This window comes from Plasmodium malariae (assembly GCF_900090045.1).
Source record: "Plasmodium malariae genome assembly, chromosome: 13".
Classification (NCBI taxonomy): domain Eukaryota; phylum Apicomplexa; class Aconoidasida; order Haemosporida; family Plasmodiidae; genus Plasmodium; species Plasmodium malariae.
In genome coordinates, this window is record NC_041787.1 from 160994 (window position 1) to 185163 (window position 24170).

At 22.9% G+C, this 24170-nt stretch overlaps 8 protein-coding genes across 8 annotated transcripts; 2 read left to right on the plus strand and 6 right to left on the minus strand.

The window, feature by feature from the left end:
* Positions 1-1300: 1300 nt before the first annotated feature.
* Positions 1301-2806, plus strand: PmUG01_13011800 (XPA binding protein 1, putative; the record flags this gene model as incomplete). Its single annotated transcript, XM_029007079.1, has 1 exon — positions 1301-2806. One exon carries the CDS (start codon positions 1301-1303, stop codon positions 2804-2806), a length of 1506 nt encoding a protein of 501 aa, XP_028863504.1.
* Positions 2807-5055: 2249 nt separating this feature from the next.
* NEK3 (NIMA related kinase 3, putative) lies at positions 5056-5946 on the minus strand (the record flags this gene model as incomplete). The annotated part of the gene is made up of 1 exon (XM_029007080.1): positions 5056-5946. The coding sequence occupies one exon, from the start codon at positions 5944-5946 to the stop codon at positions 5056-5058; it is 891 nt and encodes a 296-aa protein (XP_028863505.1).
* A 1813-nt stretch (positions 5947-7759) lies between these two features.
* On the minus strand, positions 7760-8332 carry PmUG01_13012000 (conserved Plasmodium protein, unknown function; the record flags this gene model as incomplete). Its single annotated transcript, XM_029007081.1, has 1 exon — positions 7760-8332. The coding sequence occupies one exon, from the start codon at positions 8330-8332 to the stop codon at positions 7760-7762; it is 573 nt and encodes a 190-aa protein (XP_028863506.1).
* Positions 8333-10176: 1844 nt separating this feature from the next.
* On the minus strand, positions 10177-10794 carry COX19 (cytochrome c oxidase assembly protein COX19, putative; the record flags this gene model as incomplete). The annotated part of the gene is made up of 1 exon (XM_029007082.1): positions 10177-10794. The coding sequence occupies one exon, from the start codon at positions 10792-10794 to the stop codon at positions 10177-10179; it is 618 nt and encodes a 205-aa protein (XP_028863507.1).
* Positions 10795-12073: 1279 nt separating this feature from the next.
* On the minus strand, positions 12074-13206 carry PmUG01_13012200 (conserved protein, unknown function; the record flags this gene model as incomplete). The annotated part of the gene is made up of 3 exons (XM_029007083.1): positions 12074-12676; positions 12910-12951; positions 13168-13206. The coding sequence occupies 3 exons, from the start codon at positions 13204-13206 to the stop codon at positions 12074-12076; spliced, it is 684 nt and encodes a 227-aa protein (XP_028863508.1).
* Positions 13207-14001: 795 nt separating this feature from the next.
* PmUG01_13012300 (ATP-dependent RNA helicase, putative) lies at positions 14002-18111 on the minus strand (the record flags this gene model as incomplete). The annotated part of the gene is made up of 7 exons (XM_029007084.1): positions 14002-14104; positions 14662-14870; positions 14972-15040; positions 15246-15445; positions 15681-15850; positions 15993-16213; positions 16471-18111. 7 exons carry the CDS (start codon positions 18109-18111, stop codon positions 14002-14004), a joined length of 2613 nt encoding a protein of 870 aa, XP_028863509.1.
* A 944-nt stretch (positions 18112-19055) lies between these two features.
* PmUG01_13012400 (SRAP domain-containing protein, putative) lies at positions 19056-21111 on the plus strand (the record flags this gene model as incomplete). Its single annotated transcript, XM_029007085.1, has 7 exons — positions 19056-19138; positions 19316-19507; positions 19629-19978; positions 20377-20415; positions 20537-20633; positions 20796-20899; positions 21011-21111. 7 exons carry the CDS (start codon positions 19056-19058, stop codon positions 21109-21111), a joined length of 966 nt encoding a protein of 321 aa, XP_028863510.1.
* A 646-nt stretch (positions 21112-21757) lies between these two features.
* Positions 21758-22729, minus strand: MPC (mitochondrial phosphate carrier protein, putative; the record flags this gene model as incomplete). Its single annotated transcript, XM_029007086.1, has 1 exon — positions 21758-22729. One exon carries the CDS (start codon positions 22727-22729, stop codon positions 21758-21760), a length of 972 nt encoding a protein of 323 aa, XP_028863511.1.
* Between the last annotated feature and the right edge of the window lie 1441 nt (positions 22730-24170).

Here is a 24170-nt window from a genome sequence, read left to right on the forward strand (position 1 = left end):
TATTATACAATAATATATGTGGTTTTTTTCCTATATGAACATAGTGAAAATTTCGTACATTTTTTTTACATGATAAGAACTAAATATAAAAGATTTAGTACAAAATCCTTGAAAATAAAAAAAAAAATTTAGTAAGGTACAAAAATTTTATAATTGTATACAAATAAACTGCTAAGGTATTGAATCATTTCCGTCTTTTCAATGTTTTATTATTGCTTATTTTTTCACAATTCTCGTATATATTATTTATCTTATGTAAAACAACGAAACTAAGCCAGATTTATTCACTTATTTTATTTATATTTACAACCTCGAACCCAAAGCTACACAAAATGTGTAATTATTAAAATTAATTATAAAAGAACATATACCCTTTTTTTTTTTGTTAAACTTACCAAAGAAAAAAAATCTTAAAGCACGTTTATTTTATGTAAACATTCACAAAAAAAAAAGAAATAAAAAAATTTATGCATAATTAAGATGTAAATAACAGGGCAAAAAAACCGTTTCCATAAATTATAAAAAAATATAATAATTATCTTTTTTAATATTCTTATTTTGTAGTCATTCGTTCAAATTATGAATTAACTTGTTCTTCCTAACTATTGATCATATAACAAAAAAATAATTATATGAAAATTAATCTTCACATTCTTTCTCGCTATTTCTCAAATGATAAAAAAATAAAGCTGTGGAATATACAAGCACATTTATTTATTCTTTGTACAAGTTGATATATATTATCATATTAATCTAAAATATATTTTACAAGTGCGAAGGAAAGATCTACAATGAATTTATAAAACAAAATATAGTGACTATTGTGTAAAATACGAAAAAATATTTATTTTTTTTTTATGCTATTCTTTAATATAATGTAAGAAACATTTCAATTTCATCTTCTCATATTTTATTATTAATTTTTTCCCCTGCAGAATAATCATAAAAATGCCATAAAAAAATAAAAAAATTTGCGTTAAAATATAAAATAAGCGCCATTTAATTTTATTAATAAACAACTTCTCAATAAAGTATGAACCTTTTTTCTTTTCTTTTTTTTTTTTGTTGGAGTAAGCACTTGTTTAATGCTAAAAAAAATCGTATATAATTGCTCTTTTTTGTTTTTAGTAACTTCAATTATTTTATTAAATACAAACATAATTATTGAATAATATATGTATTATATACATTTAACATATTTGCTTAATGGAAAATATATAAATGTTTTTAATATATTCCCAATTTGCTAAACTCGTGTTGTAAATACAAATACATTTTTGCAAAATTGCAAATTAAAAAAATGGAAAAAAGGAACGACATTATTCAAGAAAGCAGTGAGAAAAAAACAGCAATTAAAATTGATAATTATAAAATAAATAAAAATGGAAAATGCGCAGATATTTTAAAAGATAGAAAAAGTGATAATATACCAAGTAAAGATATTTTAATAGAAGAAAACCTTAAACATTTTGAAATAAATGAAGAAAAAGAAGATAATTGCGGAGATAATATTCAAAAAAGGGAATGTATAAATATTAGTACTGCATATACCTATAATGAAGTTAGTTCAAATGAAAATATAGGTACATATGACGAAAAAAAAGATAATAATTTAAATGAAAATGAAAGAAAAATGAAGAATTTTGAAGGTAGAGAAATGGAAGTGGACCTTTTAAATGGAAAGAAAAGTGAAATAGATAAATTAAATCAAAATGAGGTAAACGAAGAGAAGGAAAATGAGGTAAACAAATTGAAGGAGATTGAGATGAACCAAATGAAGCAAGATGAAATTAATCAAATGAAGCAAGATGAAATGAACCAAATGAAGCAAGATGAGGTAAACCAGATGAAGCAAAACAAAAATGGAACTGAGGATTTAAACAAAAACGAGAACTTGAAGGACTATTATAAAAATATGCCAACTGTTATAATTGTAATCGGCATGGCAGGTAGTGGAAAAACTACTTATGTTGGATCGTTGTATAACTATTTAAAAGTAGAAAGAAAAAAAAAAGTGTATACAATGAATTTAGATCCCGCAGTCAAATATGTGCAATACCCAATAAACATAGATATAAGAGACAGCATAAAATATCATGAAGTGATGAAGGAATATAAACTAGGACCTAATGGTGCTATAATGACATGTTTAAATTTATTTGCTACTAGATTTGACAAAGTTATTGAAATATTAGAAAAAAGAAAACATAAATTACACTATATAATTGTTGATACACCAGGACAAATCGAAGTATTTAATTGGTCAGCTAGCGGTAATATTATTTTAGAAACATTATCAGTTAGTTTCCCGGTTGTTATTAATTATATTATTGATACCGTCAGATGTGAAAGGCCAATTACTTTTATGTCAAACATGCTTTATGCATGTAGTGTTTTATACAAATCAAGATTACCCTTTTTAGCTTGCTTTAATAAAATTGATATCATCAAACATGATAAATGCATTGAATGGATGAAAAATTACGATAGTTTTAATGAAGATGTTTTAAATGATGAAAGCTATATGGCTAGCTTTAGTAGATCATGCGCTTTAATGATTAATGAATTTTACGAAGGAATAAAGACTACAGGTATATCCTCAAAAACAAATGAAGGATTCAATAGTATTTTAAAAAATTTAGAATATCTGAAAGAAGAGTATATTAACGAGTACGTATCTTCCATTGAAAAACAAATGAAAAAAGTAAAAAAGAAAAAGGAAAAGAATGTTAAATTGAAAATGGAATCTTTATTATTTGAGAAGCAAAAGGATTTAACTGTTTCAAAAAACAAAAGTACATATTAAAAAAAAAAAAAAAAAGAGACATGTGTTTTATTGTAGTCATGTATCCTTTTTCCTCGCTGAAGATATTCATCTTCCATTACAGAAAAATTTCGTTAAAAAGGAATTACAATTTTTGCGCAAAACTCCTTTTTATATGTCAAACAATGGTAATAAAGGAAGTAGAAGTATAGGGGGTATATATATACATATATATTTTTTTGTAATAGTAGTAATACTTTTTTTTTTTTTTTTTTATTTCAATAAGACACAGTTTGACAGGAAATTTTTAAACTGGTAAAATGTAACCTGCGTAATTCATTAATAAAATTAAAAAAGTAATTTATTTGTTTAATTATATTATTCTGTATATCTATCAGAAGAAAAAACATAATTTGTATCTTAATAATTTTTTATATAGCATATGTTATTATTAATTTTGAATTCACATTAATACCCTTTTTATTTCACACATGCGTATGTATTAATTTAGTGTAACTCTCAAAACTTTTTCGTATACGCTTTAAATTTTTTAATAAAAAATATGTAATAATATACCTTTTTAAATTATTTCTGCAAATCTAGTAATACTAATGAAATGCATTTTTTTTTACTCGTTATCATAACATAAAATGATATTTTTGTCCTTTTAAAAAATTAATAAATACATTAATTTATTCTTTACAAATTTATATTCAAATTAAATATCGAAAACGATTATTATTTAACTTTTTCTTTCTTTTTTTTGTTGAATTGTAATTGGAAAAACTTTTTTTTTAAACTTTTCGAGTAATTCCTCGGTTGTGAATGTGGTGAAAAAAAAAAAAAAAAAAAAAAAAAAAAATTGAAAAAAAATAAAAAAACTAAAAGAAAAAATCACAAAAACAGTTATGCATACTTATAGTAAATTTGAATGTGCATTCATCACATTATTATTATAAATATAAATCTTGAAAAAGGGGGAATAATATTCACATTTGTGAATGTTTACTATAGCAGAAGGAACATTTACTTCATTTAATAAACGTTAACTAGAACTATTAATTAGAAGAATAGATTAGGCATGCGCTATTCTATGTTCTGTTTGTTTCCTTTGTTTTTTATGTTTTATTTTTTTTATTTTGTTTTTTTTATTTTGTTCTTTCTATTTTGTATTTTCTAGTTTGTTTTTCTTATTTTATTTTGTTTGTTTTATTTTATTTTTTTTTTTCCTATTTAGTTCTCTCCTCTTTTATTTCTTTATTTTCCTCTTTTATGCTTTTCATTTTTTCTGATATTTTTAGTTCTATTCTGTTACAGCCATTTTCAATCTAAATAATAAATGAGTTTTTTTTTGTTTCACATACTTCATTCATAAATATATTTATTCTTTTTTTATCATTTTATTGTAGTCATATCTTTACGCATTTTGTTTTTTCATCTTATTCTTACTTTAACCTAATTAATTGTGATATTAATCTCTTTCAATTTCTGCATTTTCTTAAATCGTTAATTTAGGTATTATTAGTTCTAAATTCTTTGAATGCTACTACTATTACTTTATCTCATCCTATTTGTTCAATAATATCAGTTTCATTCAGTTTTACTACACCTTTAATTTTTACTTCTTTTTTTTTTTATTTTTCCCATTTATCACCATTCTAATTATGTAAGATGGACGAATTAGAATTAAAGAATATCCTAAGTTATAAGAGTATATTTTACCTGTGTTTAATAAATTTACTCCTTTTTATTTTTATAAAATTAAACTACATATTTATCTTTTTAGACAGAAATTAATTCAAATTAAAGTGATAATTTTAAAAACCCTTCTTCCCTTTATGTGCCTATAAAAAATTTGTGCAGATATGTAACAAATTTATATGTCCACCTTGAAGCCAAAATTATAAACATTGCTGTATGTTTTAAAGTATTTTATAGTCTCTCCTTTATGTAAAAATTGGTTTTCAACAAATAACTTTAAATCCATATCAATAATTCTTCAAACGTAGTCATAGTCGTTTGTAATAATATACCAATGTACAAAGATATATATATATATATATATATATATATATATATATATATATATATATATATATTTATATATATATATATATATATATGTATATATTTATATATATATATATATATGTATATATGCATGTGTATACATTTTTATGTGTCAAAGTTTCCTAGAAAGTTAGTGTTTCTCTAATATCATTATGCTACAATGTTATACGATTATAATGTTTGCTCCTTTATTGATATTTATTCCTTTTCACGGATTTTAATTATACGGTAATACATGGCATCATATTTGAAAATTCCAAATTTGTATTTTCTCTTCTGCTTATATTATATCTAGTAATAACTTCCAGCCGTTCTAAAGTGTTTAACGATAATAAATTAGAAATTATATTAACTAACTTCGCGGAGTAAACTGATGAAATATTGTTGGTAATATAATTTTTATAATTCTTATCTTCAAAAAGTAAAATCATATCATTCATATTATTAGCAGCAAAGGGAGAAGACAATGTAGCTAATTCATATAATATACAACCAACTTGAAATAAATCACTTAATTTATTAGTTTTTTTTAATTTTATAGATTCATAACTTAAAAAATTTAATGTTCCCAAGTTATTATTTGATCCTTTTTGTGATATACCAAAATCTCCTATCTTAATTTCATTATCTTTGATAAATATATTAGTACTCTTTAAATCACCGTGTATTATTCCATTTTTATGAATTGAACTTAACCCATTTAAAATTTGATTGAAAATATTAAATATTTCCCTTTCTGTGTATATTTCATTGTTCATTTTCCTTCTTAAAATATCTGAATGTAAATCACCTTGGCTACAAAATTCGATTATGAAAGATAAAGAATTGTTTTCTTTAATAAAATCGATAATCTTAACAACATTTTCACAATTTTCCAATTTCTTCATTATATATAGCTCATTCATATATTTCTTTAAATCATTTTCACTTATTCCATATATGTCATAAACCTTTGAAATAAATGATTCTCCTGTATCCTGTGATTTTATTAAATGTATTTCACTATTTGATGTCAAGATATCTAAAACTGTCTCGAATTTGTATCCATAATTCATATATACTTTGTGTTTCTCATCTGTGCTACTAATGGATGGCAATAACAAAGGTAGCATTCTAAAATAAATAGCAGAAAAAACGTGGCAAAAAAAAAAATAAAAAAAGAGAAAAAGGAAAAAACAACAAAAAGGAAAAAAAACACAAAGAAACAGAAAAAATAAAATAAAAAACAAGACAAAAAAAAAAAAAAAATTAAAAAAAAAAAAAAAAAAAAAAAAAAAAGGCAAAAAAAAAAAAAAGGAAAAAAAAAAAAAAAAAAAGTAAAAAAAAAAAAAAAAAAAATACAAAAAAAAAGTAAAAATATAAAGGTTTAGCAAAAACAAAGTATTTTAAATATTCTGTCCCTGAACTAATAAACTGGATATTCAAAGAGGGGAAAAAAAAAGGATTGACTGATAATTCAGCCAAAATTAATATAACTAACTTATAACACTTCTAAAAGTGTTTATAATATTATATTAATATTGAAACAAAAACAAATTATAAGGAAGGATTATTTAATAATTTTTAACAATAAATAAAGTTATTATCTTTTAATTTAATTTAAAATGAAATTAAAAAAAAAAATATAAAAAAAATTAAGAGGTAATAATAAACGAACCCAGTGAAGATAAAAATGTAAAGAGCATAGTGATCATAAAAATGCAAAAAATAAAAAAAAGGTATAAAATTATGAAAAAATAATAATATGCACTATGAGAATACATTAATCGTCATGCACAAATTCATGTCTTATGTAGTGTATAATTTAATAACTTATTTCCAATTAATAAGGTATCACTAATTTTATTTATTATTTTTTATTTCTCGCTCATTTATTGCACTTCTGTCTTTGAAAGGAATAAGAGAATAGTAATTAGACTGAATTAATGCGTAATTATACATTTATATCTTTTAATACGGTAAAAGTAAATTGTTTGTAGACACTTAAATTTTAATTTGTCCGCAATTATACTTTATTAGGTAAATGGTAAAAATATTACCATTCTCAAATAGAAAATTATTTATCTTTTATATTTTTCTTAAACAGTACTTTGTACTTGAATCTTATAATATATAGTAATGATTCTATAACGAATCTAAGAATATATATATCATTTTCATGAAATTTTTATATAAAATTTATCAATTAAAGAGTTTACGTTTTTAATTACATAACAGTGAAAAAAAAGAAAATACTAATATACTAAAAAATATTGCTAACAAGTGAATATTCAAAAATGATAAAAAAAAAAAATAATAATAATACATAAATATATTAATTAATAAATAAAGTAAAACTTTTCTATAAAAATTCACCTTTTATAATTTTGAAAAAGTTTAACTTAAACTACTTCGGAAAAATGTCAAACATTGAAATATCCCGAAAAAATGAAATAAATTAAGAACATAGAAGTTAAAAAGCTTAGAAATTGCAATTTAAATTAATTCCATTATTTATACTTAAAATTAAAATTCCTTTGGAGTTCTATAGAGTTGCCTATAGTATTACACAAATGCTCACACGTTTCCCTGTATTAACTAAATATTACATTAAATCATTGTTTCCTTTTTTTCTTCCGTTCTACTTTCTTTTTTTTTTTATATGACCGCAATACTCAAAAATTAACATCGTTAAATAAGTACTTATTATATAAATTTATTCTTGTTAATTATTTTTAGTGGGTTTTTCCTTTTTTTTTTCTTTTTCATACTATGTGTTTTCCTTCTCTGTATTAGATAGGATAATGCTTCTTTATCTTTGTTTTTGTTAGCTGGTAATGTATTTCCGCTAAGAATGCTATTCTTTTTCTGAATAAAATAGATTAGTTCTTGTTCTTTCTTTAGTTCCTTATCTCATTATTCCTCCTTAAATTTTATTTTGTTCTCTTAATGGTTCCTTTCCTTCGCACTTTCCATTTTTATAAGTTTCAGACTATTTTGTTCACTAAAAGAATATGCCATTTTATTCATATTAAATGAATGTTTTTCATTTTCCTTCTCCTTTGGAAGAGATTTCATTAAATTAGTAAACCTTTGAGCATGATATATGGCAAAAATGTTAAACAATGTTGAAAGAATGCAAAAAGAAATAATTAAAAAAGAAAGGGAATAAAAAAAATCACTATTAGGTATATATTTTTCCCAATATTCCATGTTCCACGTTGATATTCTAAATATATTGTAAAAATTAGAAAAAGTAATCAAAAAATTTAACATTATATCAATGTAAACTGTTCCTATATATATTTGAGCATGAACGACGGACGGCTTATTTGAGACTATTCCAAAATATCCAAAAAACATAAAGAGTAAAGACAGTAAGGTAAAGCAGCTAAATGCTAATATATCAAGTACTATTAATACTATTTTTATAAAATTACAAAATAAAGATATCATGTAATACAGTACAGCTCTTTTTCTAGTATCACTATACATAGCTCCATTCTGAATAGAATGCATTCTTCCTTTCTATATATGTAAAAACAAAAAAATAAAAAAATTAGAGTTAAAAACAATAATAAATAAAGAAATAAGAAAATTATTTATTATTATTAAAATTCATATAGCATTAAAAAAAAAATATATATATATATATATATATATATATATTTGTGTAACTACTACTGTTAGAAACGCTCAAAGGATTGTATTTCATTTAAAAAGATACAAAAAAAAAAATTAAATAGAATAAAATACAAATAAACATATGAAAAAATAAAAATGGAAAAATATAACTCATCTATGGATTAATAATAGGAATAAAAGTAATAGGTAAAAATTTAATAAAAATTAATTATACAAATGCCCATATGTAAAAATTTGTTTCTCAGTGCAACGTTCTCTATGGTTCATATTATAAAACAGAATAAAACCATGAAGTTATATAATATTCCTACAAAAATATGTTACTACTTGTGATTTCTTAACATTACATATTACTTAACCCGGATTATAAATTTTTTTTCATAATAAAATCATTAAAATGTTCATGTAATTAGTACAATTAACTTAATCCATTAGTATTTTCACACATTATATACATATTGCTCTTCTTAAAAACTTTTACAAAACAATAATTGTATATTTTCGAATACTTTTTAATACGTGTTTTTCAAGATATTTTCATTAAACAACGGCTATTTCGTAATATCGTCATAGATATATGTCGGTTAAAAAACAAAAAAACAGAAAAAAAAATTTACATACAAGAAGAAAATGAAAAACATTCTTAAACGTTATACTTTCATAAAGGCTGATTTTTTTTTATGATTAAAAGGGCTATTTAATAGCTTGTAGTAAAATATTTTTTTTTTTTTTTTTTTTTTTTTAACTAGCCACAAACTATATCTTGTCTGCACATTTTTCATAACCCCATAAATAAGCTATCTCTTAATTTTTGCTCATCTCATTTTAAAATTTTAAATAATCCTACTTCTTTATTTTAAAAGGAGAAAACGAAAAATAAAGAATTTGTATTCCTACAATATGTTATTTAATTTTTTGAAAAAAGAAGTTTTCCCCTTATATCAAATATATAATAATTATTAAATGGAAAAATATAAAAGAATATATATTTTTTCTTGTTTTCACTCTTTGTATACTTCAATATATCAAATTTGATAAAAACCATTTTATATATGTTTAATAATGCATTTCTGCGTATTGCAATAACTTTACAATTACTTCTTCTTTAATATTTCTGAATCCCAAGAACACTATAATTGCGCATCATAGTTTGCAATTTCTGCTAACATAGAAAAGAAAGGTGACAAAAAAATATCTTTAGACCCCTCAGATAGGTACGTTCCAGCAACATAATACCCATTAATATATATATATATATATATATATATATGTATGTGGGTGTGCCTATTTATTCAAATAAAAACTCCGTTATTGTTCAACTTTTGTGCTGTGACTTATGCAATGCCCCCCTTTTACCCAATACATAAAAACAAAACTCACAACGCCTATAAATAGCATTACATACATTTCCTAAATTCTCTAATATAAATAAATTATTTCTGTTGAATGGTATTCCTCGAAACATATTTTTTATATTTTTTAAAAAACCTGTAATAAAAAACCTTTTTATATCAATATAAAAAGAATGAACACTCCAAACTATGCATCGGTGTCTCATTTATTATACTATAAATATCTTATTTTATATATATATATATATATATATATATATATATATATATATATATATATATATTTTTTTTTTTTTTTTTTCTATGACACCAATTCTCATTAATTTTAACAAAACTTTTTATAAATATTACTCTTTTAAATAAATTTTATTTTCGAAAAAGAAGATCTTTTTTTTTTTTTTTATCTAATAAGACTTTTATGTACTCCTTTCCAGCTAAATAACCAATTTCTTCCTTTCGCTTTATTGCTATTTTTTTTTCCTCATTTCTTTCACTCACTTCTGAATTTAAATTTTCTTCAGATATATTTTTATTAATGCTATCTAAAAGCAAAAATTCCACTTCATTCGTTTCCTTTACATCTTCCTCCTTTCTATTATTGTTTTGTTTAAAAATTCCCGTTATATATGTTTCATTTTTATTTATATTATTCTCATTACTCAATTTTTCCTTTGATAAATTTTCCGTTTTTTCATTGTACGTATTATAACTGTATACATCCTTAAAATATTTTAATCTACTTTCATGATTTATTTCATTTTCAGAAAAACCTAAATCATTCAAACTCTGCTTTTCAAGTAAATTTCTGTCCATTCTACATATAAAATATTCTTTAGAATATTCTCTACAACTTATATGGTCATTATTATGTTCTTTTAAGCATTTTAAGTAATTATTTTTTATTGATGTGCATTCACTATTATGATCTAAGAGAAAACTCCCCCTTTCTGGCTTCTTAACAATAATTCTTTTTTTGTCCATCATATTATATTTTTAGAAAATTCATATCATTTTTCGTACTTTATAAGGAACATTTAAGATTTCCCATTATCCTTAGAATATTCTATCCACTTAAAAAATATTATATCTACACTATTTCATTTAACCTTTTTCGATAAAAATACTCGCATACGTAAATGTATATAAATATACACATATAACCAACTAATAAATAGATCCAATTAACTTCTTTAGCAAGCCAACAGTGTTATGTATAATATAAAAAAAAAACATTTCAGCATCATTTGATATATTAAATGCATACTATTTTCTTAAAAGCCTTTTCTTTTCTATAAAATAAATACTAATATGTAATAATAATAATAAAATGCTTAAAAAAAAATTTCACATAATATCTTTATTACGTTAAGTTTTACTGTGAAATTATTTTTTTTATTTTTTATATCTCCACAGAGCAGAAAAATTAAATTGCTTAAAATTGTTTACTATAAACAAAAAAAATAATATAACGAAATAAAGGAATAACCAAAAGAAATCGAAAAATAAAAAAGTAATGAAATTTTTTTTCTTAAATATACATATAAAAAAAAACAAATTTTCGTAACTTTTTTGGTAAATTTTCATGTTAATAAATTTATAGTAGGGGATCCTCAAAACTCTTAAAGACTTGTATATATTGTATATTTGTATGTATACAAGTATTATGCAATTAAATATGGATCTACCTATGTGTGCATATATATGTATACGTTACACTAAATAAAAGTCCTTTTTTATATTTTCATAAAAATATTTTCAAAAATAAGAATCTTTATAAATGCTTATAAATGTGTATATATATTTATCCATATAGTACTTTTAAAAATATGTATTAGAATTATATAAAATAAGAATGGATTACTTGGGAAAAAATAGATGCAAAAATATATATTTGCGAAGCCATAAATAAGAAATATTTCAGAAGCAATTATACAACAGAATTAAAAAAAAAAAATCTTCAAATAAATGGAAATAAATTATAAATCTTTTTCTACAAAAATAAACAAAATAACAATATATTGTTCAAATAGGATGAAAAAAAAATTTCCTAAAAATTTTGATATATTATTTGCCTTTTATTTCGTTCCTTTCTTTTAAAGTGCCGTAAATTTTTAATTTCTTGGTGAAAATATTTGTATAAAATTATTACGTTATATATAAGAAAAATAAAAATCTGAGAAGGAGAAGTTAGAATTGTTCATCTTCTACATTTTTTTAAAAATATGCACAAATTGGGACTTTTTTTTTTTTTTTTCTTTGATATTTATTTAGATAGAACCTCTTTTTTTAATAAATCTTTATTATAATATTTTTCAGATTTACATGATTCTTCTAATAATTTTACAAATCTATAGCTTAGACCTCCAAAATTATTTTTGAATGCATTGTTTTTTTTAAGTACGCAGTACTTATATAATGCTTCATGATGTTTGGTCCCACTAAGAACACCATGCTCTATACAATATTTAATTGCAATAATTGAATTTGGGTTTTCTTCAAGTAAACTTTCGTAGAAAGCCCTTGTACCATCGCCATTTGGTGGGGTAATAATTTTTTGCCCTTCTTTAAAATATTTTCTTGCATCATCGGTATCTTTATCTCTGTCCTCATCTTCATCTTCTTCCACTTCTTCCTCATAGTCTTCGTCCATCTCCTCTTCAAATGATTCTCTTGCGAAATCATTACTTGCACTATTACGTATCTTAATTTGTTTTTTTATCTTACGTTTTTCACCCCTAACTATACTATTTTGTTTTGTTAATTTACCAGTCTTAGATTTACTATTACAACGCTCTTTTTTTTCACATTTCTTTAGATTAATATTTTCTTTATTTTTACTTATCTTTTTTAAGCATTCATCTTTTTTCTACAAAAAAAAAAAAAAAAAAGGAATAAATAAAAAGTGAAACAAAATGGTTCATTTCGTAGATGAACATGTCTTCAAATAGTTTATATACACGAACATGGTTGTTGAAAAGATGTATTATACTATTGTTGTCTAATAAATAATTGTATTCAAACGTAAGTATGTTTTAAAAGAGATATTAATTATTTTATCATAAAAATTTTACAATTACAAGAATTGCAGCTATTTTTTACATTGATCGCTTGTACACTATTAGAACATTCATGCACATATATCTAGTTAAAATGAAAGTTATGGGTAAATATATATATATATATATATATATCATACGTAAATATACAAAAATTACACTTACATATGTACGTATTTATATATATATATATATATATATATATATATATGTACAGAAATAAATACATATAACACTTAAGGCTAATACAAGCAGGTGGGAAAATGAAGCATTTTTTTAGTTTTTTTCATGTTATAATTACCTCGTGGGACGAACTGGACGAAGGAAGCACATTTTTCATTATTTCAACAGAGTTATAATAATAAATTACTACTTTTCCTTATTTTTTTTTTTTTTTTGTCCTTAACATTCACTTAATATTTTAATCCTCAATTTTTTTTTTTTCCTTTGAGAATGTTGTTTATGAATTAAAAGACCCAACACACCAATAATTGTATTTTATTTTCTATCAAATCATGGCTGATATTATAAAATATTATATAAAAGAAAAAAAGTTTTAATTTACTTAAATTTTTCATAATTTTATCTCATACTATCAAAATTTAATGAAAAGCTCAACATGATTCAATATAAGTGTTAGCATATAATAATTTATTTGCTTTTATCTACCCTTATTAAAATTTTTGTTAAAACTTAGTTTTTTCCTTTTTTTCTTAAAAAATGCAAGTTAACCCATATATAGCCTTCATGCACATGTATATTTTATTAAAAATGAGTGAAAAATAAAAAAAAAAAAAAAAAAAGTAAAACAAGAAAATATTAAAATATGAAAAAAATATGAAACTACGGAAGTGGGGAAATGTCAAAAATCATAACAGCGAAATGGCCGGAGGTGAAAACGAAAACATTGTAAAATTTTGAAATGAATTTACAATTTCCATAAGTTTAACATATATTTACACATAACTGTGAAATTTAAATTATTAAGTATGTTCTTGTCGGGAATAAATTATGCTATAATCTAATCATTAAAAATTACTTATAATCACACTTTTCATTCATACTAGTAAATGGAAGTGACTATAAAAAAGTTTGTTCAAATAATATTGTCAAAGAAAAATTAAACTTAATTTTGCTAAATTTTCCTATTTATATCTTTTATTATTTCGTCACTTCGTTTCCTTCTGTATTTTTCCATTTTCCTGCCTAAAACTATAATATTCTTTTTCTGTAATTTACTAAAAAATAAAAAAAGGTACATTTATAGTAGGAATAAAGATTATACAATTATTACAGAACAACATATTATAAAAACACAAACGGAATACAAAAAATATAAGGATAAAGGGAAAAACAGAAAGATTAACGTCTCATATTTTATAAAATAAAACTTAATATACATACAACAAATTTGATATGGATTATTTAACATAAAACTATGTACAGTATTGTATGCACATAATAATACTATGCTTTCAAAATTCGCATTTTAATAATTATAAGAATAAGAACATTAGGATAGTAGATCCTCTCTGTCAACACGTTTTTTAATATATATATATGTATTTTTTTTTTTTTTTTTATTTATATATGCATATGCAGGTACATATGTATATTTAAATACATTCATTCATGCGTACGAATTCCCCTTGATAGTAAATACTAACATAAGGAAGAGAGGCTTGACTAAAATGGTTTGCTTAAATAAACATATTAAACGAAATGAATAGCTCACATATATGTGAATATGAATCATGTCAATATAAGCACTTTAATATAAATATAAAATTATTACTATTTGATCCATGGTATTTTTCTATTTTTCCTTATGATACTTTTTTTTTCATTAATTATTGGAGGTAACTCAATTAATGTATTAATATCTAGCATTTTTTTCTTATACTCAGAATTGGAAGACTTAAATAATTTTATTATTTTATTTACATGCGTGCTACAAATATCTGCAATAAAACCTTCATCGCATTTTGCTGTATCTCCGACAATCTGAAAGAATAATTATATATGTTATATAAGATTATTTAAAAAAAAAAAAAAAAAAAAAACTAAGCAATTTTTTTTATTTTTTTTAATATAAATTATCTTACATTTGATATGTTTTTAATCCCTGTCGTAGCTTTCAAAAAATTAATAATGTCATCCTTGTTTTTTATTACCTGCTCAAAAATATGAAAGGTTAAAATGAATATTAAAAATTGTGGATGTACATATGTATATACACGTATATAATATATGTATATTTAGTATAAATATCATACATATATTTGTGCACATAAAAAAAAAAAAACCGAAAAGAACAAAAATACAAATGTAGAACTCTACAGAAGATGAAATATTCCGCAACAGTTCACAATTTTTTACCTCAAAAAATGGATCCTTTATTAAAATGGCAATGTAATTTTTTTTTCCTGATAGCAGCGAAACGTTGTAACTTTTTCTGTCAAATTTTAATAAAACAGATAGTATTTGAGCAATAATTTTTGTATCATGTTCTTTTAGTAATTCTTTTGATTTATTATTAAGGAATTCATATTTCTCTGGTTCTATTTTCATTATGGTTTCTAAAAAAATTAAAAATAAAAAATGAAATTATTTTGTATGTACCGAAAATTTTATAATGTATAATTAAGAATAAATTGCTTTTAAATAACGCAGTGCTATCATTTATATTTACAATTCTATCGTTGAATATTGTATAAACAAGTGCATCACTCGTAAATTCTAAAGTTGTAACTTCTTTTTGTATATATATATATATATTGATAGATAGATAGATATATATATATATATTTAAACCTGTTAAGGTGTCTACAGAAAATTTAAATACTTCTTCTATATGCGGACATAGAATAACCTGAAAGTTATTTTTTGTATACTTCTTTATTTTATCCATACTCTTATATTCATATTTATGGTACATGGTTAGACATACTCCCTTCTCTTTTGCTCTTCCTGTTCTTCCTGATCTTTAGACAAAATGGGATTCAAATTATATATGTTAAAAGGAAGCGAAACATAAAAAAAAAAAAAAAAAAAAAAAAAAAAGTTATACACTTGTGCATTGTAAAATTCTTCTAAGGCATGCACAAAATTGTACATGTTGTTAACCTGTGTACATAATCATATGGAGACGTCGGAGGTGAATAATTCAGAACGAAAATTACATTATCTATATCTATTCCTCTACTCACTATGTCTGTTGTAATAAGAATAGTTTTTTTCCCTAATTTAAATAAGTTTATATTTTCATTTTTCTGCTCCGTTAATAATTCTGCATGCATCATAACAGAATGGGGTTTCAGAAAAGAATTTTCATGCAACTTTTCCACCTTCATTAAAAATTAGAAAAATTAAATGATATTCAATTCATTTATTGAAATATTGATACGAACAACTTTAAACATATGCAGATATACCTAATGAAACGCACATATATACATATATATACTTGGGGTTATATATGCAGTTGGAACTGAAGACACACATAATAAAATTAAAAACACTCACAAAGTAAGACATATGTTTGTCATAACTCAATATGCTACATATTTTTATTATATTAGCGTTCCTTTTTATATGTAATTACCTCTTCTTTTGTGTTTGCAAAAATTATGCACTTGTTTATTTTCTCTTCATTTTCTAACTCATCGCAGTCATTTCTGTTCATGTAGTCAAAAATTAATTTATTACTATCCCTTTCTTCACAATTAATATCATTAAATATTTCGCTTTCTTCGGATTTGTTGCGATTTTTTTTTTTATTTAAAAAAAAAAACTCATTTAAAAAATATGACACATACTTATATTTTGACGGTGTATTTATTTTACATATAAAATGAGAAATGTTTATATTACATAAGCTTGAACTCTTATTCTCTTTACTTACTAGTTGAATTATATGTTCTGAGTTTTTAAAAATAGTTGATCTTTCTACATTTATTTTATTTTGAACAATTTCTTTAAAGCCATTAATAAAATCAAAAAAAATAAAACCACTTAAATGATCATTAATTTTTCTCTTTATTAATTCATTTACATTAGCTGTAAATAAATAAATGTTAAAATTTTCATAATTAAACTTATCAAAATTAATATCCGTTCCTCCACTTCTTATTTCCTTATATTTATCATCTAATACATTTTTTTTAAATAAAAAATTGAAGATTAACTTTCTATTTTCTATTATATAATCAAACTCATCAACAACAATTGTATCAACACAATTTAAAATGTTGTTCATAACGTTCTTTTCATTTTTTTTTTTGTTTTTGTAATTTTTTATATAATACTCCAGTTTGTTCGGAGTAGACAAAAAAAAATGTATTCCATAATTTTCTTTATACAAATCTTCATTCTTCTCATCTGTATTCTTTATGGAATACTCTTTGTCAATTATTTCATGTCTTCTGCCTTTCAGTTTTCCATAAGAATCATTATCATCAAATAAAATGCACACATTTAAATTGGGATAAATAGATAAAATATAAATATATAACTGCTTGCATAAATAAATATTCTGCGTCAATATTAATATCTTTTTGCTGCAATGAAATTTTTCATTTAGTAATCTTTGTATTAATGGTAATAAATAGCTTAACGTCTTTCCTGTTCCTGTTTTGTTGTAGACTAGTATATGTTTGGAATTTTTTACTAAAATTTCGTTAAAAATTATATATTGATACATATACAATTTATCTATTTTTAATATATATTTTAAGTTATTCATAATTTCTTCATCTATATTTAGTATACTCAAATCTATATTTTCATGTCTATTTAGTATTTTATTCCTTACATTATATGTGCTTTTTCCATCCATATATATCTTATTTCTGTGTTCTTCCTCCTCTTTTTTATTACTCAACTTTTTTTCGTTTTGTACCTCTTCTTTATTAGCTTTACTTTCTGAAATATTTTCCTTCGATAATTTACTGTAAATTTTATTATTATAACTAATACTTAATCTGTTTTCTCTTATTATACTATCCCCTTTTAAAAAATCCCTGCTCATATTATATCTATGATGGAAAATTATGTACTCACTTCTAACATTTTTCGTAAAGATAAAATGATAAATGGGAATTTTTAAAGTAGAGTAATTACAACATTTGACAAAGCTGTTACAAAAAGGTATTATTTGTAGCTTATTCCTACATATTAATTTTCTGTTAAAAAGAGGAAATTTTAAATAGGTATTGCTCTTCATGGCATATAAATGTAGTGTCATTTTTCACTTTTCTCATCTTCATTCAAAAAAGTAATTTTTATAACACCCAAGTTTTACTTTTACTTTATTTACTCGGTTTATTATGGTTATTCTATTCTCCTTGTTTTGTTCTTGTTCCTTCCTTGGGAATATTACCTTCTTAACACATATTACTTTTAAAGTGACATCTTTTTCATTCATTTTATCTTCATAATATTCCCTTAATATTGTAAAAAAAAAAAAAAAAAAAAAATTCCAAATATCTCTTACTATAATAGAAAAACAACAGAAGCTTGTTTTCCTGCTTGTTCCTTATTAAAACAATATTCCATTCAAAAATAGGAAGATCTTTATATTTTCAGCTTAAATCAAAATTCACAAAAAATATTGAGTTGAAAAAGAGTAAAATGTGGTTTTTTACTTTTGCCTATACGTGTATATTTTGGCATATATATATATATATATATATATATGTATTTTCATATTTTTCTTATAATTAAAAATGAATATTATGCTAAGAAAAAAAAAGAATAATAAAACGCCTTCTACTGTTGAAGAATATTTTAAGCTGAACAATTTCACGAAAAAAAAAAATTAAATTAAAAAAATATGTGGTGTAAAAACCTTCTCCTTTTCACAGTAATCATGGATAATGTTAACAATTGCTGACATGTAATTATTTATTTTGAGTTTTATTAATATTTTTTTTTTTTTTATCTTCGGGCTTTTAAAATATAATTAATTTTTAAGTTTCTTTTTAAAGGGATATGATTCATATATAACAATACATAAAAACTGTACGCAAAAGTGATCTGTACACATATTTTTGCAATATAATTTTTATTTTTCAACCCCATTTCACGCTTCCTTAATTAATCAAAGTGTACCACGTACATTATAATATTATTTAAAAAAATTTTCCAATATATTTCATATACGAACGTACTTACATGTAATAAAACAAAATGTGTGCACGAATACACTACAATATAGATTTGAATGTTTTGAAAAATAAGTATAACTGCAAAAAGGTGGTTAATGATGACAAGTTAAAGAAAGGAATGATCAATAAGTAAATAGAATAAAAAAAAAAAAAAAAGAAAAAAAAATTCTTTTTGAGATAATACCATATATAATATCTTTTCTTATTTTATGGATTTTACAATTACATGTATTAAGCTTAGAATCAGTGTAACATACCTTATACGCTTAAAACAATTTGTAGGAAAAATTATATACCAATCATATTTGAAAGCATTGAAAAATCTATAGCAGATGAAGAAAAGTCACCTCAAAAAATAAAAATAATACAAGTATGTTTATGGGGAATAAATCCATTTACTTACGGAAAATTTGATAAGGATATTGCTTTGATTAATGCTAGACTAGAAACGTTGCATGAGAAAAAATCCTTCAAGTTAGAATATATTACAACAATCTAAAATGTGTTCCCATAAATATTCACATACGAGTATATATATATATATGCACATTCCATTGAACATCATTTTAGTAAACCAATTTTTTTTTCTCTTCAGTGTTTTAATAAATAAAAATAGATGCGCTGTCATAGTTAATGGCTATTTCGAATGGATTAGCAGTGAAAGCTCCACAAAAAAGGTACCTTATTATATATTTAATGGAAAAAGCCAGAGTAAAACTCCCCCAACCGTAAAAGACGAAGAAGTAGGTGATAAAGTTAAAAAAGAAGAAAAAGAGGAAAAAGAAGATCTAGCGCAAAATATTAAAACCGAAGTGAAAAATGATGAAGAAGTTAGAAGCAATGAGGATACCATAGAGTCAATATATAATAATTCTCATAAGAGGAAAAAAGTAGTAAAAGAAGAATCTGCAACAAAAAAAATAAAAACAGAATTGTCAAGTGAAGGTACTTTTTAAAAATAAATTATATTAAATAAATAAATAAATAAATAAATAAATATATATATATATATATATATATATATATATAATGAATATATTTATAAAACCATTTTACCTTTATTCATCTCTCTTAACCGTTAAATGTTTAAAATGGAACAAAATAACTTTCCCCCCTTTAAAATTAAAAGTAAGAAGATGTGCATGTATACACATAAAAATAAACACGTAATATTATGCGGCTGGTTCCTATTTTAGTTTTATACATATTCGTAACTGTAAAATAACATATATATATATATATATATTTTTTTTTTTATCTCCCATTCTCTATCTTTTATTTTATTTCAGAACCGTAAAAAACAAAAATATCCTGTTTTTTGCATATAATTTTCTGTTACATAGCAGAACACGAAGAAACGCATTCCTTTATTATACTTGCTGGTTAGACATTAATAAACGAACTATCATAAAAGAAAACCCAAAAAAATGACATGTATAAAAAGTGCAATGCATAAAAATGGCCAAAAGTTAATAGTAATTTCATTCTTTACTTTTTCCCTAGGTTTATATAGTATATCGAATAAGGATAAAAGTGATTGTAGGAACACGATAATTACAACTTCAAGTGAAAATACCAACTTAAAGGATATTCATGAAAGGTTATACAAATAATGCTACTTAAAAAATGCATTATACGTCCGTACGTAACACATCTTGTTGAAAGCATTTTTCACTACTCCTCTTATGCTATCTTATATTCGTGTATTTAAGTAGTTGTATTATGATATATTATTTTTCTCTTATTAAATTTACACGATTAGATGCCCCCTTTTGCTAAGTGAAAATTCCCTTTATTTATGGCTAGACACGGAGAAAAATTACTCAGATATAATAGAAAAAATTAAAGAGGAACATATAGAAGTTTGTAAGTTAACAATCCCACTAATAAAATACAATGAACTATACATATACATATATATATATATATATATATATTCATATTTATAATTTATTTGAAATTATATAATTTTTACAGGCAACAACTTGAAATATAGGGAAGTTCAAAATTGGAAAGATTATTCAAATTACCAAAAAGAAGAAAAAGATGATTCCATTTTAAAATATATGAAGAAATGATATTGTACTTTTAATGCATTGCCTATATATATACATAACGCACTGAATCTGAATGGTTAAGGTACCAATGTATGTCTTGCCGTATTATATATATATATATATATGCGTGCCCGTCTACATTTTCATTTATTTGCATTTATAAGAATTTTTCATTTAAATGATAAGAAACAACTCTTTTAAGTTCTGTAATTGTTGAAATGTTTTAATTGCACATTGCTTGTGGAATGTTTTTTTTTTCTACACAAAAAATATTAAACCAATGTAGGAGGAAAAAAAAAAAAAACAATAAAAAAATTTCAAAAATGCATATCTTATAATACATACAAATATGTAAGACATATATTTTTTGTAGAAAACAATTAACATGATTCAAATACGTAAATTATAATATATTGAAAAAAAAAAAAAAAAAAAGTATTTTATTATTATTTTTTCTTTTTCTTTTTCTTTCCTTTTTACATATTAAGAGGTGTTACTTTTTAATTTATTATGCTTGTTTATATATATTTGAGCTTTCTCTTACTCTTTTCACGCTTTTTCAATTCTTTCAACTGCCCTTAAACCCATTATTTCAAACATTTCAACACAATTTTTTTTTTCTTTTTAATACACATACGAAAAATGCTCAATCTGTGCTCTCACTAAATCATTTTTTAACAGCTGACCCACCACCGGATGTGCCTAATCCCATAGTAGCCTTAAAAGTATCATAGATCCACCATTGTAAACCTGTTAATGTTCCTATCATTAAAACTCTTGTACATATTCCTTTTGTAAATAAATTAAACACTCCCATTTCCTTGACAATACATGATACACCTTTACCCTTATTTTCTACTTTTCCTAATTGAGATATCATATTGTCTGCAGGATGTGAAACAAGTGCACATATAATTCCTGATAAATATCCTGAAGCAAATGTTATACCTAATTGAGTTGTATCAGAATAAGTATTCTTAGGCTTTGTAAATACTTTATCATACATTAATTGAACTATTTTTTCAAAAAAATAAAATTTAGCCATAGTATATGGAATCTGACGACACCATAAAGGTGTGACACTACCAAATGGAAACTTCGTTTCGCTTTTGTTTGCTAACATATAAGTAGTAGACGCAAATAATTTATTAGGAAATGTATTTACTTTACTCGTTTGCATTTTAACTTTTATCATTTCAAATGGACATAAAAATATATCCGCTACAAATTCAGCTGAAGCTGATGCAAGTAGCCATGTTACTCCTTTATATTTATATGAATATTGTTCTCCTAAATAATTCGAATATACATCCTTAAATATTTCATAAAAACCAAATTTAAACAATCCCTGCAGCGAGTAACCTACAAGAGTTGGAGACCATCCTAATGACAAACTTCTAAACTTTTCTTCTTTTATTATTTTCTTTATACTTTGAAATAAATTTTTATATATTAATGGGTAACTCTGAATCCTACATTTCGTTACATCTAATGGCGTAATAACTGTATGCGTTAATCCACAAGACAACACACCACCGAACATACACTTAGCATAGTAAGATAAATTATGTTCATGCGCATGTTTTATTCTAGTTATAGGACTACATATTCTTGAATCCCATCCATTATTTTCCATCATTTTCATAAATATCAAAAGAAATTTATATAAATGTCTGAAAAAATATAAATATGTGCAGAATTAAACACATAAAAAAAGTAAGAAATTATACCAATTCTTTTGACTTTATATAATTCTCACTAGTGTTATTCCTAATATGCTTTTAAAAAAAAAAAAAAAAAAAAAAAAAAAAAAAACAGACAAATAAATAAATACATAAATCTCTTTGTATGACCTTATAAAATGATAATAACAAAAATGTCAATGAACCTTACGAGTAAAAAAATTGTCAAAGTGTAAATTATTTCAATTGTATAAATTGTACAAATTGAGAGTATAATATTTAATGAATATTATTACCTATGAATTTAAAATATCTCAATACTCAATTGCATATATGTATATTTATTTTTTAAAAGCTAAGCTTGTTGTTTTATTCCGTTATTAATATTATTTTTTCATTTTTTTTTTTTTTTTTTTTTTACCTTTATATAAATTATAACAAAAAAAAAAAAAAAAAATACAATTTTTATTTTTTATATTAGCTGAGAGGTTCAAAAAATTCTTGTACTAAGGTATTTTATTTATTTTTTTTTAAATATGTATTTCTCATACAATTACTCAAATTTCAAGTTTATTTTTTTCATTTTGTTCCAAGTGTCCCAACGTCATTTCTTGTTTATTTTACTATATATTAAAATTTTTTTATATTTTTACCTTTTTCATGTATGTACTTTTTTTTTTTTTTTTTATCGAAGTACGCTAAAGTTTCTGTTGCAATATTACTATACATCTGCGTACACATAGAATACATACGTACATATGTATATAATGGGTACTTTTAACTTTGCAAATAAGTCTAAATAAGTGTTTGCGCATATCATATTTTAACTTCAAGTATGGAGTTTAAACGAATCTTTCAATTTCGCATAACTTTTTAAAATTTATTGCTACCTTTTAAAAATTTAATTTTTGTTTATTATTATTCCATTCAAAAAGTCTTGTTTGTATTTCGTCTTGTCATTTTCTCCTTTTTATAAGTGCTTCTTTTTTTACCTCATACTACATTTTTGTTTTTTGTTTTTTTTAACGTAATGCCTCTTTTTTTTGCTTTTTTTTTCCTTTCTCTTTTTCACTTTCTAACCATTGCAATATCTTAACCAGCTGTTCTCCGTTTACAATTCCTGTAAATACTTCGTAGTTCACTTTTACTAATTAACAGCTATCTTTCCTGTTAATGCTACAGGTTTTCCGTACTTTTACCATTTACCTCTTTGAATACTCGCACATTTTATATATGTTTGAAGGTTCAAGTATCTTACTCATATTCGTACATGCTTTATCTTCTTAATTGTTTGCTTTTTTGGCCTTTCAGTGAATCCCATTTTTCATACATATTTCATTTTTTTTCTTCTAGCTATTCCACATTTTTGTTTAAATTCCCTTTTTAATTTTAATTCTT